This window comes from Melanostigma gelatinosum (genome assembly GCF_949748355.1).
Source record: "Melanostigma gelatinosum genome assembly, chromosome: 12".
Classification (NCBI taxonomy): domain Eukaryota; kingdom Metazoa; phylum Chordata; class Actinopteri; order Perciformes; family Zoarcidae; genus Melanostigma; species Melanostigma gelatinosum.
In genome coordinates this window covers 9,439,830-9,458,926 of record NC_136645.1, presented here as the reverse complement: position 1 = coordinate 9,458,926, position 19,097 = coordinate 9,439,830, and the positions used below count along the sequence as shown (strand labels likewise).

Genomic DNA, 19,097 nt, shown 5'->3' with positions numbered 1-19,097 from the left:
TTCAAAAAAAAAAAAAGGCCAAACGGTCAATATTTTATTTACAACTAAAGAAAAGTCAATTTATAAAGACACTTTAAATACATTTGATCCGACATCGAAAGAATGTTCAATGTGGTAAAATGACAACTTATCGAAATGCTGTAACTTAAGCAAAATAAAAAATATATTTGAAATCTATGGGGCATTTGGTGTAATTCACAAGACAATCTCCAAACAGCCCCAATAAAAACCCAGCATTCATGACAAAACACTCGTCAATGTCCGCATACAGAAACCAGAACATGCAGCGATGATATGCAGCGACAAAATAAACAAATCTAAGTCTCGAAATCTCTTTTTGTGAACCATCAATACTTTTGCACCCACAAATACAGCGAAGAATGTCGTCTCGCACATTGAAGCGCTTTCACACAACACTGGTCTCCAGAGCGAGAGCAACCACAGCATCGATATTTCAGGACTACATGTTTAGAAAACTAGGTCATAAAATACTAAAGGGCACATTTGAAAAAGAGTAAAATTATAAGTAAAGGTAACAAAAACAAAAAGACAATTCTGTCAATTTGGAGTTGCTTGTGTGAGACAAAGGTGACTCACTGTCAAAATACATTGACAGCTTTACTACTGCATATTTATTCTTCGGCTCATGTGTGCAAATAAACCGCTTTACATTCCTTTTAGTTTTCATATATTATGTATTCCATCATTCTCCAGGAAGTGTCAGGTCTGTGTCTGTGTGAATAAGCACTGAAATGAAATTGTAAGACCCTCATGGCAAGCACAGTATCTGATTAAACACCACATGTAGGTACACACGTAACGATTCACTCGGCGCATCATTTACAACACGGTACATTCCTTTAAATGTGAACTCACAGCCTTATGATCCCAACGCGTTGCTGTTTCTGACTCAGCCATAACAACACAGTCTCAGAACTACTCGGTCCATCTGGAACCAGCTCTGCCTTACATGCAGCAACACGAGATCTCAGTCAGTTTAATCTCCCAGCATCTTGTGATTGTGGGTGGAACTGATAACCAGTTATTTAAGTGCAGGACATTCAGAGGGGGGGGGGGGGGGGACCGTATTTACTGTGAACATACGAGGCACTGGAGTTCATTCAATATGATCATCTGATTGGCCTTCGCCACCAACTGCCGGCTTTTAAAATTTGAACATGCTCAGAAAAGTGCATATTATTATCATTGGACATTTCTCAAATAGCGGAGAAAGATTTGATTTAGTTGTGGGTACGGCGTGTAGGCACGTCATGCTCACTAACGAGGGAATCAAAGCGGCGAAGACATTTTTATCTGTAACGGTCGAGAGAAGTCATGTCGCTCCACCAGGAAGAGTCTGTCCGGGGGTCCGTTTTGTAGCACGGACGGACGGGGGGCTATAAACCAGAGTTGTGCAGGTTTGGGATGGGGTAGAATTTGGATACTCGACTCTGGGTGCTGGGGTTAAGGCATTCGGATTCGCCGGTCATCTTGAAGAAGACCTCCTGCTCCTGGAGCTTCCGCGTGAACTCCTCCTCCAGCGCCTGCGGGGGGCAGCAGATACAAACAACTGAGTCGACCGCTGAGACGATTATATCACAAACAAACCAGACATTCTTACTCCCGACTGTAGATGGAGTCAGTCAGAGACAGACATTCTTACGTCAAAGAGTGAATGGATGTTAAATATACCTTCTTCCTGGGTCTTAGCTTCTCTCTCCACTCCCGTATCTCTTGGCTGTGCTCCTCGTCCAGCTCCTTCAGCTTTTGGGTCTCATGTTCAATCAGAAGGTGGCATTTCTCATTCTGAAAGAAAAGGTGGGTCAACGCATGTCGCTTCACGGTAAATGTGCTGAGATCAAAAGTAATTTCCTCTTATTCTACTTCTTTCTTCTCAAATTATCCTTTTATAGATCTAGGTATTAAAGAGTGTGCCCATAGATGACAACACAAGCTCCATGCTGTGTGTGTGTGTGTGTGTGTGTGTGTGTGTGTGTGTGTGTGCTCACTTGTAGCTGCTGCAGCTCCCTGATGTTTGAGTCACACTGCAGCTGCAGATCCCTCATCTGGTTCTCGTGTTTCTGGTGTTGATGGAGCCTCTCGTTCTTCTGCCTCTTGTCTTCCTGAGACGCAAACTGGACCAAGCAGGCACACAGAACACAACTGTAACAGCGGCTCAAAAACCAAACAAAGCTACTCATTGATTTGTCTTTCGAGACAAGTTGAAACATCATGTTGAGGACGATGTGAAGCTTGTTAAATGGTGACTTAAAAGTTGTAGGTGGGCTGGGATGAATAGCTTTGTGTTGGGCAAAGAAAAAGGCCACGCATGTTCCGTCACTTCTCCCTCATTGAGAAGTAGAAGGTAGAAATTATAAAACAGCAGCAGCGTGAGTCCACAGTGTCGGTCACCTGTTTTATCCGCTCTCTCTCCTGCTCGGGCGTCACGGCTGCGGTGGCGGTGATGCGGATGCTCTTCTTGAACATGGCCATGCGGGTTTTGGCATCGCTGCGCTGAATCTTGGGCAGACGAACCCTCTCTTGAGTCTGCTTGTTCTTCATCTCCTCTATCAACCGCTGGTTGTAGCGGTGCATCTGCTCCATCTCCTATAAAACACACACACACACACACACACACACACACACACACACACACACACATCGTTCAGAAGCTTTATTTGAAATACGACTTTACTCTTGAGTGGACTTCTCTCCCAGCTCTTACTTTCTCATGCCTCTTCAGCAGCTGGTGTCTCTGCAGGAAGTACTGGTCCTTCAGCTGCTGCTTCAGCTGCTGGTGCTTCTCCTGCAGGTGGCGCTCCTCCAACTCCCACATGGCCGCCTCCCGAGCTACAAAACACACACACACACACATGCAAAAACATCCCATGAGGCCACGTACGTGTGAGGTACACGTTAGCTGGTGACGATTGGAGCGATGAAACCAAGACGAACGGGAAACACGGTCAGGAAGTTGAACGAGCTGCAACACGTCTGCATGTCGCGGTCAGTATTTACACACTTTTATTCGTCTGTTACGTTTCTTGAAACCTGCACAGGATGTTTGAGTTCAGCCGGTCGCCTGAGAGTTAATCTGTCACATCGTTTGTCAAATTGAATGGAAATGCACCGATTAAAACCAAAAGTCTGCTGACGTGGTGCCTTCAGATGTGTTGAGAGGAAATCAGAACCGGAAGCGTCGCCGTGTTTCTCTCACCGGCACATGAACGACAACCGCATGCTTTCAACTAAACCCTGCTTTCTCCAGCTTAGATCAGACAAAACGCTGGCCATGAGGACAGTGTGATATTCCCTATGAATAGCTGCTTGTCTCGGGTAAGCAAAACAACTATGGTATGCTTTAAAAGGTCATGTAAATATGCGCCGTTGTAGTAAAAGGGCGGATTTTGTATCCTACCTCTCATCAGCTGCTGCTTGTGGTTCAAGCAGTCTTTCTCAATCGTGGTGATCTCCAGTTTATGCTGCTGGATGATTTTCTTCAGAGCTCCGTCCAGCTCTTGCTGCTGCTTCTGGAGGAACTCTTGCTCCTGAGGAGCCAGAGAGAAGAGGAGCAGTGAGAGGAGGCCGAGATGAGCGTACAGAGGGACAGCAAAGAGCAAGAAAGAGAGAAGAGCACAACACAAAGGAATGTGTCTGGAGTATCAAAACGGCCTGAAACTAAAATGACATCCACTTAAAGTTCAGAACAAGACAGAAGCACTAAGATGTCACATCATCAACTGGGCCAGTGGAGGAGACACTCAGAGATCACGGATGGCAACGATCCACAATGGAGGTGAAGAGAGAGAGAAAAGTTAACGGTTCAGTAAAGACACAGATTCACTGTTTAATGTGAGACAACATCGACATTGACGGTCCAGAGCTCAGCCTACGTTATGCATGACTCATTACACGAGCAGCCAGAATCATCTATTCATTACATTTTCTCTACGCATAATACAAAATAAAAGATTTTGTCGATCCAGCGTTCGTTATATACTATCATTAGGTGTAATTCATGAAAATAACCTACAATAGATAATATTATTATGCTGCCGACTCCAAATAAGGATGGTTCAAATTTGATATTGTAACCAAATAACGCACACAACCAGTGACTTCTCCATCCATCTTGTAACTGAGGCAGTCGGTCTATATTTGGACCTCGGCTGACGGAGACAAACGTGGATCCAGACAGAAAGAGGATCAGCGACTACACCGCCGCTGGGCGAGAGCACCGTTCAGTCCACGTCACGGTGTAACACAATACAAATCCCACATAAAGTACACGGACTGGATGTTGAACATTTGTGAATACTGAGCAGGAGAGAGAGAGAGAGAGAGAGCGAGAGAGAACCACCGCACAAACACAGGGATGGGAACACTAAAAAACAAAACACCGCCCATGCTTACATGTGTGGTTCTTAAAACTGAACCATCACAGACTATAACCTGTCACTACATCTAAGTATGGGCCAGAGATGGATAGAAACAGGGCGTAGAGGAGGGGAGGGCGGGGGGGGGGGGGGGGGGGGGGACTTACATCCTGCATCTGAGCGTTGAAGAGTGCGCATGAGGACAACTGAAAAGACTGAATCATAACCTGGGCCACTGCCTGTGGAGGAGAGCACACAGCGCACTCATCCTGATCAGGGACAGATAGCAGGCTGAGGATCTCACACACACACACACACACACACACACACTAGCGAACACACACACACACGCTGATTCTGAAGTTATGTAAGAGATTTCTCCCCGTTGGGAATTTCGGTGAGTTTAAGGCGCACAGCACAGTTCTGGCTAAATGTTAGGAGGGAGTTAATTAATAAGTTATTAATACTCTTCTGGTCTTCTCATGCTTGAAAAGCGGCACTTGAGCTTCATCCAACTTGCAAAGAAAAAAAAAGAAATACTAAAAAGCAGTTTTGTTACGGTCCACGCTACTGGCTCATGGAGTGTCTACGTGTTCCCTTTCAAAATAAAAGAAGGCCTTTGTCCACATGACTCGTGTTTGATTCATGAAAGATGGAAAAGGGCTTTCAGTGCAGAAGTCTGTCGCTCGCTTGTTAATGAATTCACTACGTGATAAACTCTCAGCGGTACTCTGCGCTGGGGAGCAAACTGAGAGTGGACACTTATGAACCATCATCAACATTTTTGTAGCACCACTGAAAACCGTAATTTCCACATAAGTGGTCTCAGGAGTAAAGGTGAAGGACGGCATTGTGGAGTGTTTACTAGTAGTCGTATATATATGCTCTGGATAGTGGCTTCATACAGCCACATATGGACTCAGTTTAAATGGTCGACAGGTTTCTATAGACCCAATCGGGTTGTAGAGAGGTCGGGAGAAGGAGAGAGAGAGAGAGAGAAACCTTTCACAGAGGAGGAGACAGCCGGTGACGGTTTACCTCTGCAGTCCTAAGGAGCGATAGATCCTCCTTTATGCGTTTCATGAGCTCTTTTCTCAAATGTTTGGGTGACTGTCCGACTTCCAGTTGGACCTACAGTGTACGTGCAGAAACCGGTTGAAGCTGTTGTATTCTGAAAATCTAACAAAGCTTGCAAACAACAGTAGAAGACATGCGCGGCCCACTTTGAGAGGAGAGATACTGAACCCAGCCACCGACTGATCCAAAGTCAGCATGCGTGATTATGCTCCTTTGATTAGTAGCGCGTCAGAACCGGAAGTTTGAACTGAGTCAAGAGTCAAGACACGAGGTTGTCAAAAGAAGAATTTGACGAGTACACGGCAGATGTTAATTGCAAACAGCTGGCCCGGTATTACTTTGCATTCAATTAAGTCCCTCAGTCATCAAGATGATTATTTTGCCTCCAGAGATTAAATAAGAGTCACTGATGTGGAATCATCGGAGACTACTACCTCTGAATGTCATTTCTCTTAATGAGACTCTTAATTGCTTATTATTTAGCGTTATTGCAGCATAAAGGCACACACCACTGGGCCGCTAACCTGCGTTTTCCGTTCTATTTATTTTTTATGTACCGGTACTTGTTTATGCTTTAACAATCTGTGTTGCAGTGACAGTATACTGTGTATGTTAAAGATGATTCCATATCAGTTACTCGGATGCAAGGCGGTTATCATTTCCCCAAAAGAGCCCAACACCACTCGGAAAAGATCTTCACAAGTCGGCCATCCCATGACCAAAGCCACCGCAACACACTCATACAGGAGACAAGGTTAGTTCAATACCCAATAACAGTACATCTTGAATACAGAGCACAACGTTGCAAACAAAAAGTATCAAATATGTGCATTTTATCAAGAACTAATAACTGAACAGCTAAGAGCTAATAGCTGAACAACCACGACAAAGTACAAAGCTGAGAAGCAACCACTTTAAGCCAACCTGCAATAATATTTTTAACCACAATAAATGATATTCTAAGTGGCCCAGGCAGCAAATTGCGAGCAGCACGACCACCACCAGGCATCATTAATGCACAGTGGCTGCCAATCGGCACTGACGCCATGAAAAAAAAAAGAAGCTGCAAAACACAAAAAACTGCAAGCACACCCAGAACACCCAAAAGAAGCATTTTGAGGCAGCACGATAAGGTAAATGTTTAACCTAAGACTGAACTTTTTATTTGATAGTTCTCTAAAGACTCGGTAGCTCAGTGCTGCTCAGGAGGCAACCAGAAGCCTCGGGGCAGATGAATAATGGATACAGCCAACATGGAGCTAGCAGCATCGAGGAGAAGGACCGCACAGACATGTACGGCACAACAACAGCGAAGGCACACCCCTCCCTCAGGACTAATGGGACACAGCCAAGTCTGCCGCCGGCTGAGTCGTTAAACACATGCACCATCAAACAGCTCAGATCTACGACATGCAAATGATTACCACCCCAAGCGAGGAGCCGATCAGCCCACTAAAGGCCCGTCCATGCAGAAGCAGCCGTGCGCCACAGTACCTCCTTCTTCCGGTTCTTCAGCATGTTTTGGAACTTGGAGAGCTCCTTGTCTTGATCCGCTTTGATGCGCTTGGCCTCGTCTCGGAGCCGGCTGGTGTGGTCCTGTTCCAGTCGCTCGATGGTCTGCTTCTGCTTCTTCTCCAGGTTCTCCACTTCTTGGTCATATTGACGCTTCTTCGCCTGCGCGGACAGAATTCAGCAGAAACTCTGGGATCAGCCTGACAAGATCAGTGTTTGTATGTGATCCCATATCATTCGATCAGTGTTTGTATGTGATCCCATATCATTAGATCAGTGTTTGTATGTGATCACATATCATTAGATCAGTGTTTGTATGTGATCCCACATCATTAGATCAGTGTTTGTATGTGATCCCATATCATTAGATCAGTGTTTGTATGTGATCCCATATCATTCGATCTGTGTTTGTATGTGATCCCACATCATTAGATCAGTGTTTGTATGTGATCCCATATCATTAGATCAGTGTTTGTATGTGATCCCACATCATTAGATCAGTGTTTGTATGTGATCCCATATCATTAGATCAGTGTTTGTATGTGATCACATATCATTAGATCAGTGCATATCAACACCCAGCCTTGTATTACTTAGGGAGGGGGAAATTAATTGTAGAACACATCTGTATAGCTTCATTTTAACTCAGCTTTAAGACAGTATGACAGACTCAATTTTGAAGTTTTTAATATTGTGATCATCACCGATTAAAAGGTAATTTGCACACAATAGAAATGCTCAACGAGTAAACGCTATGTCCTTCAATCTACCGTAAATCTGACGGAGGTACTCGCATGATCTGCGTGATCTGAACTGAAGCAGCTTGTTCCCTAGGAGTCGGCCAAATAGCAAAATAACACATCACAGCACTGCAGTACGAACGCGGTGACTCACAGCAGTTTCCTGTTCAAAGCGGCGGTAGATCTGCTCTCTCTGCTGCTGCAGCTTGTTGCTCAGCTGCTGCTGGGCTCTCTGCTCCTCTTTCTGCAGGAGGCGCAGCTCTCTCAGCTCCTGCCGCCTGAGGAAACAACACCGACCTTGTGGTGAGGGGCCACCAGACTTACTCGTCTCGAATGAGCTCATGTCATTGATATTTAGGATTTCGTTCAGAAGAAAAAAACTTTCCTTTTTCATTTCTTAGATGTGATTTTATAGTTTGTTTCATTATGACTTGTCTTTTGATTGTATGCGATTTAAAATTGATTACAATGTTAGAGTTGATGGTCCTGGCCTCCTCGTCTTTGAATTAGTTGTTAAATTGATAAACGCTAACTCTGTGAATTACTGACAAAAGGTCATGGACCAAACATCAAACAGTCGGACAGCATTCGTGTAAACACTCGGAGCAGCACGTTGCATGTCTTTAAAAGGCAACACAGGAGATGACAGTAACATACTCCGGCATTCATCACAGGAGATAACCCATCTGGCATTTGTAAAACTCCGTGGGAGTTGTGAAATGAACAAGAACTATTTAATGCCATGTTAAACAGGCCGTGTCACACATTTAGAGCAGCAGGAAGGTATAAACGTATAAACGCACCTCAGGAACCTCATCTCTTCGCTCTTGGTGTCGTTATCGGTCACTATCTTCGATGTCGTCACACTGACCTCAACGCCATCCACCATGAACTTACGCGTCTTCTTCAGAGTCTTCTTCTGACGCCGTGACTCCTACAAATAAAACAGGGCTCAAATTAGCCGAAAAGTGTTGACAATTTAACAACTGAGGCTGTAAGCTACGCACACATTCTATTACCTGCATAGACACAGAGCCCCCTTCTTTGCTCTTTGACAGGAAGCTGGAGATGGACAGATTGAGCTCAAGGCTGTTGCTATCAGCAGCAGAGCTGCTACCAGAGTCAGAGTCCTTCTCCAAGTCTGGCTTGATCACAGCAGGGCTTCCGTGCTCCATCTTGCTTTCTGAATCCGTTTCACTCTCTGGTACGGAGACGGCGTCTGCACGAGGAGCGTTCTCCTCATCTTCCTTCACGGGGGCATCTTTACATGGGACCACTTGTTCCGAGTCCTCAGAGGAGACGTTGGCTTCATCGCTGACTGCCTTTGTGGATTCAGTTGGGGCCTGTTCCTCCAGCTCAACCTCCGCCTCGGCCCGACTCTCTTGTTCATCCTCAGGCTGACTCTCTTTAGCCTCTTTCTCCAACAGAACCACGGCAGACGACTCATCCACGCCCAACTTCGTGTCAGTGTCTCCATTTATGTTCTTGTCCACCACATTTGATTCTATATTCTGCGTGTCTATATTTACACCTGTGCCATCAGCAGAGTCGTCTATTCTGTCTTCTGTCACGTTATGCTGAGCTGTCTCATCTGGCTCTTTGCTTTCTTCTTCTGCCTGAGCCACTTCCCCTGATGTGGAGTCTGGTTCTGGTTCTTCTGGGGCATCTTCAGGTTGCTCTCGGGAGTCTCTGGCTTTTTCTGGAGCAGCATCTTTTTCTTCTTCATTCACCTCCTCAGGCTCTTTTTCTACTTCTATAACTTCAGGAGGTTCATCCTCTGCTTTCTCTCCTTGCATCTCCTTCTGCTCCTCCTCTGCTTCTTGAACATCTGTCACAAGCTCTCGGGAGTCCACTGTATCTCCAGGTCCTTCTGGCTGTGACACTGCAGGCTCAGCAGGAATCTCTTCAGCTTGACCATCTTCTGGTCTAGTAGGCTCTGTAGGACCTTGTGAGGATACGTCCTCGGTGGGCTCTACTAACCCAGAGGCCAGGTCTTCATTGCTGGCGTCAGACACCTCGTTGAGTTTCTCCTCCTCGGTCTTGTCTACCTCACTTGTTCCAAGTCCTTCATCAGAGAGCTTATCACTGATCCGGTCCTCGGCAGGCTCGGCCTCCGTCTTTTCTGTCACAGACTCCAGCGTGGAGGGAGTTGGTGGGACTTTGTCCTCCTCCGAGCTGGCCACACTGGCGTCTGACGGCGCTCGCTTGTGCCCAGGAGCCGCCTGAGCCAACAGATAGAAAAATAACAAGATGTCTTTCGTGAGGATATTAACGTCACTGAAAATATATATTGTGTTGAGTGCTATTACGCTTGGTATGTACATGGACCTAATGAAGCTACAAACCACAGGTGTGTCAGGCTCTTCCTCCTCCTCCTCCTCTTTGCTATCCTCGATCTCCTCTGTGACTTCAGCTGTGGCTTCAGCTATGAGCTCTCTGAGAGGTCTGCTATCGGTTACACTGGTGACAAAAGGATGCTACATAGATGGACAGGGACACAAGAAATACACATCTTCATCCTTCATAAACTGTTCAGTCACATATCAGAACAAACAGCAAAACAGAAAATGACTATCTGAGTGCGCATGCGTTCTTTGGGCTGTATAGTAGGCCGAGTAGATGTTTGCGTAATGCGAGGTAGCAGCTCACCTGTAGAAGCTGTAGCGTGCCCCACCTATTGTCCACATTCTTATCAAGCGCTCTCCGCAGAAAGTCGTTAAATTCTGGTGACCTTTGAAGAATAAATAAAACAGAATCTGTTGGCCATGGAGCAAAGTAAGTGTCCCTGGGCGCTGCTTTGTGAAATTCAATTAAATACCATCCCCCCCCCCCCCCCCCCCCCGTGCTTGACACATTTAACAGTCAACGCGTCCTTATCTCCAATCCGGAAACATTCCGGTGCCACCTCTCGAGTCATCACCAGGGCGCTCCGTCTCACCAGCGAGAGGGATGCATGAGTGTGGGCGGCTCGGCCTTGGCTATTTTCAGCAGCACTCTCATGGGATTCATCTCGTGGTTGGGTGGCTCAATCTGCGCCACCTCTATAAGGGTCACTCCCAGGGACCAGATGTCGGCCTTGTAGTCGTACGGCCGGTCCTTGGACGTTTCGCACATCACCACCTCTGGGGCCATCCTGCAAAATTAGAAGACCGTGGGTTTGCAATTAGCATGGAGCTAATTTTGGACAGCGAGTGTGTGTTTTTTTTTATATCGTCCTGATCCCCGACGGACAATTCTCTTCACTCTTCAAGGGGTAAAAATACAATAACAAAGCCTGTATGTCGGTCAGGGATTTGAAAGATAGGAAGCCTATTCAGTATTTAAAGCTGAGGTCATCCAACACTGTGTCTCTAAATTGCTGAATGGGGCCTTTTTCCGTTTCCACATTCCATGACAGCTTTTCGTGCCGCAGCAAAGAAAAGTCAGAGCTGTGAGACACGCTCGGATGGAAAAGGGGAAAATGCTCTCCTGTGCGCCGGCTGAATGACTCACCAATACGGAGTGCCGATGAAAGAATCTCTTCTCTGGAACGTCTTGGTATTTTTAGCAGACACCCCGAAGTCAGCTGAAAGTAGAAAGGAATTATGATTATTTTTAAACTGTATAACATTTTGTTTTAGGCAGTGAATCCATAGACCAGGGGTCTTCAACTAAAATTCCAAAAGGTCCAGATTGAGAAAATCTCCTCGGGCAAAGGTCCGAAACATTACAATAATATCTAACTCGTGCTATTTAGTGCCATATATATATATATATATATATATATATATATATATATATATATATATATATATATATATATGTGTATATATATATATATATATATATATATATATATATATATATATATATACATATATATATATATATATATATATATATATATATATATATATATATGTGTATATATATATATATATATATATATATATACGTATATATATATATATATATATATATATATACATATATATATATAGAAGAAGCCTAGTAGTAACAACGTCTCTGTGTAGTCAACAACTGTCAAATCAAATAAAGAAAGTACACATCTATTATATTTTAACAATTATTATTCTCAGTTTTTAAATTTAACTGGATGGATTATAAATAATACATAGAAATACATAAATAAATGTTCTTCTCATTTCAAGTAAAATAAGAGCTGGATTAAAGAGGATTAACCCCGTATAAACCCCATAAGTAGGAAGAAAAACCTCAATCTCCCATTCTCATCATCAGTCTCAGCGGTTCTGTTACCTGTGAAACAGTTTCAGGCTGCCCCCCCCCCCATCACTTACAGTACACACACATTAGAGGGAAAGACAGATCTATCATTAAGTCCCTGGCGACTGCTTGATAATTATTGTTTGCCAGGCTCCGCCATGACCCTCTGCCTACAGAAGATGAATCATCAGGGAGCCAGCAGCTGTGGACAACAGCAGCTAAATGAATACTTTTATTTCTGGAATATATATTATGTAACAAGCTCAATGTATCACCAACTCCAGTACATAAGTGCGATATACAAAATGCAGTCATTTTGTTTTGTAACTTCTTTTTTTTTAACTTAACACTGCATGAATGACTCACTCCAGGGTTATGGTTTGTAAACACAGGCCTGTGCACTATTATCCCAAAAAGTCACACAGCTCAGCTGGTTGCCACAGCACAGATGGCAACGGGATCCACAATGGACTTTACTAACAAGCCTTTGAAGCCTTTTAGTGTTGGTCCTGCAGGAAGATTCAGATTCAGAGTGGCCACCAAGGACACCTGAGACAGAACTCAACAATGAATCAGCGGAGCAAGTACCTTAATGTGTGCTTAGCGGGAACACGAGTGAATAATCCCTTCACGTTTAGAGAAATATTAGGAGCATCGCAGTGGCAGAAAGATGACAGATTGTTACCCAGTTTCACTTCTCCATTCAAAGAGAGGAGGATGTTCCCGGCCTTCAAGTCTCTGTGGATGACTTTGTTCTCGTGGAGGTAAGACAAGGCCTCCAGGGTCTGGCGGCACACCACGCGGATCTGGGGCTCCGTCAGGGGCCTCTCGAGTTCTGTGGATAAACGTGCACACAGTAAATTCATCAGCGATTACGGTTGTGGTGAATGTAGTCTTTCAACAAACACAGGCTGGCGATTTTGACACCAGCCTGCATGTCTGACTGAACAAATCTGGGGGAAGGGATTTGTTCTAGGCGAGTCAAGACCACAGGGCATCAACATCCAGCAGCGAGGTGAATTAACTGGAAGCCTCTTCTTGGTAATTCACATTTAAGAGAGAGAGTGGCGAGAGGTGTTTCTTCAAGCTTTAAAATAAGAAGGAGAAGCTGCAGCGTTAGAAGTGGACTAACCACTCCTTGAAACCTGAGCTACAATAATTGCACAGTTGGAATGGCCTTTGCAACTACGGAGAGGGGAAAAAATCCCACAGAGGAGGTTTCTGGATGGAATAACACACAAAAAAATAAAAAAGAGTTGGCACTTGAGGATGGAGCAACGAAAAAGCTCCAGAACTTTATGGTGTTTTCTGTTTCCTGCAATAAATGAGGGACTTACCCAGCATGATGGCATCCACTGCACCACCCGCACAGAACTCTATCAGAATCTGAAACGGAGAAACAAATTGCAACAATCAGTCAGGTTTACTTTAAGGCAATGGACCCCCAATCTATGCCCTTTATAGCAGAGCTGGGATCACCAAATATGTCATTTCATATCTCGATAACAATACATATACATGATCCAGCATGTTTTCGGCTAGATCAATAAATAGTCTATATGAAATAACCACATGGTTAAGCCTGTTGTTGTATCGCCTAACATGTTTAAATATTTCCAGCTATGCACTGACTATGTTTACATGTATTCACACAAATAAAGAGTAATTAAATTAAGACAATAGTTTTATTTTACTGAGCTTGATCACATTTTCGGAGAAATTTGAGTGCTTTTATTATCAATTCAGACGATGTAATCACGATATCTCCATATGTGCTTCCATTAAAAGACAGTAAATTATCATGTTGAATTATTGTCGAGCCCTACTTCATAGGAAATATATTTCTATGTTATTGATTACGCTGTCAGACATTCCAAGAAGCTAATCGATCAGACGCTACACAGCCTCACTGAGCATCCTGTGATCGTCTTTTCTTTTCCATTTCAGGACAATCGTTATGTTTCAATCGTTGCTGGGTCGAAATATCAGCAAAAAGGTTCTCGTTGCAAGCTGGAGACGGGGACTGGGCGGTCAGCCAATTCCTACAAAATAAACTCTCATCCTTCAGTGTGCAAATGCTCTGTGCGTGTGTCTACACGAGACTCGTACATACTGATCAAAAAAATCCTCAAATCACCTAAGAAGAGAACGATGGATTCAGCATTTTTAGTGAACTGTGTGAAGTGCATTAGATGAACAGAACGCCGTTCCCTAATACTGTTACAGAGATGTAAAACTCCAGCTCCTGTTCTCAGATGTAAGAGCAGATGTAATGTAACCCACAGCCACTTCATATTTATTGGCACCAGTTAGTTGACATCTCTTGGTATCAGATGATAGGAAAAAAAAAGAAATCAATCAAAGCCGCAACCGGGCACCGCCTTCTATTGAGAGACTCAAACAAAGAGAAGAAACCAAGTGGTTGTTCCTGTTTCGCATAACAATTCATCGCTCCATAGAAATCTCTAGTTTACATTGATTCTGATTATCTTCAGCTTAAATTGAACATCATGCATGTGAATAAATACTTTTTCAATGATTAACATTAACTTAGCACCGAACTTGTGCCGAGCAGAAGCAGTTACACATTCCTCATGCTGCTTATTGACGGGGACGGGGGGCCGGAGGGACAACCTGCATGCCGCTCTGAATTATTCAGGCACTTTCTCCAGCCACCAGAACCACTCCATTATCTTCCAATAGCCGTGGCCAGTCCACAAGGGGCGGTCACATGACACCACCCGCCAGGACTTAATTGCTCGGGGGCCTCTTACCGCACGCAGGACGAGATCTACTGAACCGTCGATTAAAAGCGCACTGCGATGCGTTTAGAGCATCTGACTGAAAAAAGTCCCTTTATCGAATGATATAAGAGTCCTTTGAGAAACGGCATCAACGAATCGTGGCTCGTGGTGAAGTTTGTGCGTCTCCGTGCGTGACTGGTTCACTGGCTCAGTGTCTCCTTGGCTTCAAATCTAAACCAGGCACTTTGCTTACTCACCCATAGTTTGCCTTCAAAATAGAAAGCGTCCAGCAGTTTGACGATGTGATGGTGGTCGCAGGAGGCCAGAATTTCAATCTCGACCATGTAGTCTTCTAATTCATCCTCCGTCTTTGTGTCGATCACCTTGGCGGCGGCGAGGGTCCCGTTCTGCTTGTTCTGAGCCTGAAAAAGCAACATTGACGACAAAGGCTCGTATCAATTGAGCATGCCGTTCAATAACGTGGCTTTTCTGGACCACAGAACAACCAGCTGGGCTTTAGATGGCCATGGAGGACCATCCATCAACGCTCACAGTTTCCTTTAAGACGATAGCCGTTTGGAGCCAGAGCAATGCACACTTTACGGCTGGTGTAGCACCTAGAGGACCATAGCTCTATAAATACATTTCACAGAGACTTTATAATAACACGTCGTTGTACATTGGAAAGGAAAGGTACTGTAGAAAACCCACAGCAACAATTTTAAAGACTAAATATTTACAATGCGCCCCATCATCTTCTAACCGACTCCAACAAAAGCTCTCTTCAATCTGTCCTGTCCCTTTGAAACACCTGCTGAAAGGTCACAGGTGAAGCAGGAATTCAGATATTATACCAAATAAATCTATGATGTAATAGATCTAACAGGGGAAATGGTTAATGCTCGTCTGCATTGGGGACACATGCCCCAAAGTCTTCAATCCCGATCAGGCTGTGGTGAAAGAGACTAATTGGAAAAATGACCCCACACCCCTGAAACAAGTCGCTGAGGGGTTATTTTAAGGCCAGCTATGGACACAGACACAATCTTGGGAGAGTTGAGGAAAAGGAAAAAGGGAGGGAGTACGACCACTAACTGCTGCAGCGTGTGTCACACGCTATATTTACACAGTAGTGACCTGACACACCCCCTGTCTCTTTCTCTTTGTACTGGCCAACGCCTGTCTAGCACGGGTCATCACCAACACACGTGCACAATATTAACTTTGTCTAAACCTGTGACGTATGATCAACTATGTACAACCCCGCACTTTGTCAAAGTGATCTCTTAAGACGCGCGAATAGCTTCACCGGTCTGAATGTGGATAGTTGTAATGAGGGCAAATCTAACGCCCTGCTCCAGCTGAATTGTCCAAAACGAATGGCACGCCTCTTCACTAATTAAAAGGCACAGTTGAACCTGTGTTTACAGTTCTGGTATCCTCTCTCTTTCACTCTCTAGAAGCGCTGATTCACACATTGCTGGCCACATTTGTCACCCCGCCCCGAATGCGCCATGCCATCGAAAGCCTGCGAAATAGCTGATGAAATACGTCGTCGTCTGATGTTGAGTAACGTGACCAGGATCTATATATATTGGACCATTAGCTGCATCGTTTGATCGCAAGAGTTCCAGGAATGAACAGTATGAGAGAGAGAGAGAGAGAGAGAGAGAGAGAGAGAGAGAGAGAGAGAGAGAGAGAGAGAGAGAGAGAGAGAGAGAGAGAGAGCTGAATTTAACCTCCACACAAATATACAGGTGTATGAATAGAGCCCATGTTGTTGATCTTTTCAAAGTCGTCTCGGCCCAAATACAAGTTCACGCACAGGTAACCTGGAGGAGGTGCGTCAGCTGAGATTACAGGTGGTGTTTGTCTGTATAATCCAACACAGAAGGAAATGACTCGTCTCTGGCACTCTGTCAAAAAAAACCGCCACGAGCATTGTTTTGGGAGATATTTCATGACATCACGCTGTATTGGTGTTGCGGGTATCGAGTCCACCTCATGTTTAATAAACACTGATGTATTGATGGTAACCTGAGGTGACAAACCTCTTCACGACATGTACATTCACACCTGTGCACCTGTCACAGTGTACGGCATATAAACAAAGTACGAGCACATTTGACTTTTTAAAAAGGCACGTGCTCTACGGTTTATTTTATTTTCCTGTTTATCTGCGTCCTCAACCTTAGACAATGCCGTTTGACATTTGTGTGGCCATGTTTATTCTGTGGCGGTGAACCACACCTTCAACAGTTTGACTGAGGCCAAGTGCAACTCAATGACAGGGCAACGTCATACTTACAACTTGGCAATGCAACCAGGCCCCTGCCTAAAAACATCCTGAAATAGGTGAGCTTTAAGCTGCCACCACACACATCCCTAAACTAAAGGTCATGTTTCTACAGACGATGGTTTAAAGTACAGTAACGTTGTACAGTGTGAGCTGTATGATGCATAGCATGCATCATTGAGGGTCTAGACTAGAGGATGTGGAACCCTGCTGTCATGTTGTAATGATCTTATGACCCGTATGCAACAATATGAGACACGAGCGGAAGCGAATGGCTCAAGAAATCGGTTATAAAGCCCCGGATGTAAGACATGAAGCTAACTCAACGTGTTTACCTTGTACACTTTCCCAAACGCTCCATCTCCCAGCTCCCCAATGATGTCCCATATCTCCTCCGGGTTAACGTCTCTGTGCACGTGTTCGTACTGCTTCTTCTTCCTATCGGGTCCCAACTTGAATATCTTCCGAAAATTGAAGAAAGACATCTTTTTTTTTTTGGAGGATGTGATCTAACAGCGCAGAGGATGCGGTGCGTCTCTTCGGTTGTTTCTGCCACGAATATAATAATAAAGCGGTTCACAGCATACAGGCGTCAAATGAAGAGCAGACAATGTGCTATTGTGGCCATTCAGCTGTGTGATAATGGCAATTAAAACTTCCCCCGACGGCTGTTATTCATAATCACATCACAGCTAACGCTGGTCGAGGAGATGAGGGATACAGAGAAGAGTTCGCTATTACGCACAGGCTCGCATTTCCGTTTGTAAAAATAATTCAACCAAATAAAAACGGAGAATATATCGACCATATCTCCACACTCGTAGCGATATATATTTAAAAAATATAATTTAACGTTAGCGAGTCCTAAACGGAGAGTCAAAAGATCCCATACTTCGGTTGGCTGACCACGCATAAGTTAGCGGACCAGCGTCAAGTTAGCTAACGTAACGTTACTTGAATAGCTTTACGTTAAAAAAATAAAACGTTCAAAATGAAACCGTTATTAACGAACAGCTGCAAGACACTTTGAAATGAAAGCCCCATTCCTGTAACAAAAGGCAATGTAACATTAGCTGTCTTCATGCTATTTTTTGGAGTGGGGATCTTGCTAACAATGAAAGATACCCACTAAATGCTTTTACTCTGGAGGGTACATGTAGCTATTTCCGCTGTCAGCTGGTCTGTCGGTCGCTAGCTTGACGCAGTTACGTTAGCTGTATCTGTTTCCTGGATCTACTCTGCAGGACGCGCTGAGCGGCTCAGCCCCTAGGCTCTACCACGCATGCTAGTTGTGTTCCTGTCGTCATGAAGAGGAAATAGAAGTTGTTTTGTTCGGGCTAGGCCCCACATTATGTGACAAGGAGTCAGATGATGTGGATTAATTGATCAGTTCCGCCAATTCACAGTAATTAAGCAGTCATATCCTGGGACTGTTGTGCGATATTACAACCTACATGTTTAGAGCGTGCATAACCTTATGATTCAGTTTAATTGGCCTTTAATACTTTGTTATTTTATTTCAATAACTCACAGTACACGTGGGTATGTCAATCGCCATATCAACACACAGTCTATCTACCTTAAGGATTCCTGTTGCACATTAATGTACTGTTGGATCACAACACGTTATTGTAAAATACACTCACTCATGTTTAGTTTTCGTGTCTTTTAAGATTTTACAGTTCTAGTAGTAAATAACTTGACACTGACTGAACACATCACGTTATAGGGGTGAGAGCAGTATTAACATGCTTTAAAAGTAGTAATACTAAACAATATAAAGAAGTTCTGCAATAGCATTTTACAAATGTCATAATCAAACTGTAGTATCAAGGTATTGAGGTCGAGGAACTCATAATTTGAAACAAATTATAAGAAATTTAAACTGATCATATAATGTGTCAAATCTGAATCCAGACAAAAAACTAAAAAAACTACAGCTGTCAAATAAATATAGACCTGGTGGAGTAAAAAGTACAATATTTCCCTTTGTAATGTATTGGAGTGGAAGTACAGGAAGGCATGAAACACTCAAACACAAACAAAAAAACTGTACTTGAGAAAATGCATATTGTTCTCCATGTTTGCAAATAATTGTAACAATAAAATGCACCGCTTTATTAAAACG

General features: G+C 44.0%; 1 protein-coding gene across 2 annotated transcripts; it reads right to left on the bottom strand.

Annotated features, from left to right (window-relative positions):
* Positions 1–21: 21 nt before the first annotated feature.
* slka (STE20-like kinase a) lies at positions 22–17,866 on the bottom strand. 2 transcript variants are annotated; one of them, XM_079280440.1, is made up of 19 exons: positions 17,305–17,866; positions 14,931–15,095; positions 13,267–13,315; positions 12,615–12,764; positions 11,198–11,270; positions 10,644–10,838; positions 10,355–10,436; positions 10,051–10,182; positions 8,725–9,927; positions 8,509–8,639; positions 7,860–7,983; positions 6,948–7,127; positions 4,544–4,615; positions 3,419–3,548; positions 2,726–2,850; positions 2,413–2,607; positions 2,010–2,135; positions 1,693–1,806; positions 22–1,544 (listed from the first exon to the last, which is right to left on the bottom strand). In XM_079280440.1, exons 1-19 carry the CDS (start codon positions 17,452–17,454, stop codon positions 1,398–1,400), a joined length of 3,543 nt encoding a protein of 1,180 aa, XP_079136566.1. In that variant the 5' UTR covers positions 17,455–17,866; the 3' UTR covers positions 22–1,397. The 2 variants fall into 2 exon arrangements, with proteins under 2 accessions (XP_079136566.1, XP_079136567.1); XM_079280441.1 differs by lacking the exon at positions 4,544–4,615.
* Positions 17,867–19,097: the final 1,231 nt, after the last annotated feature.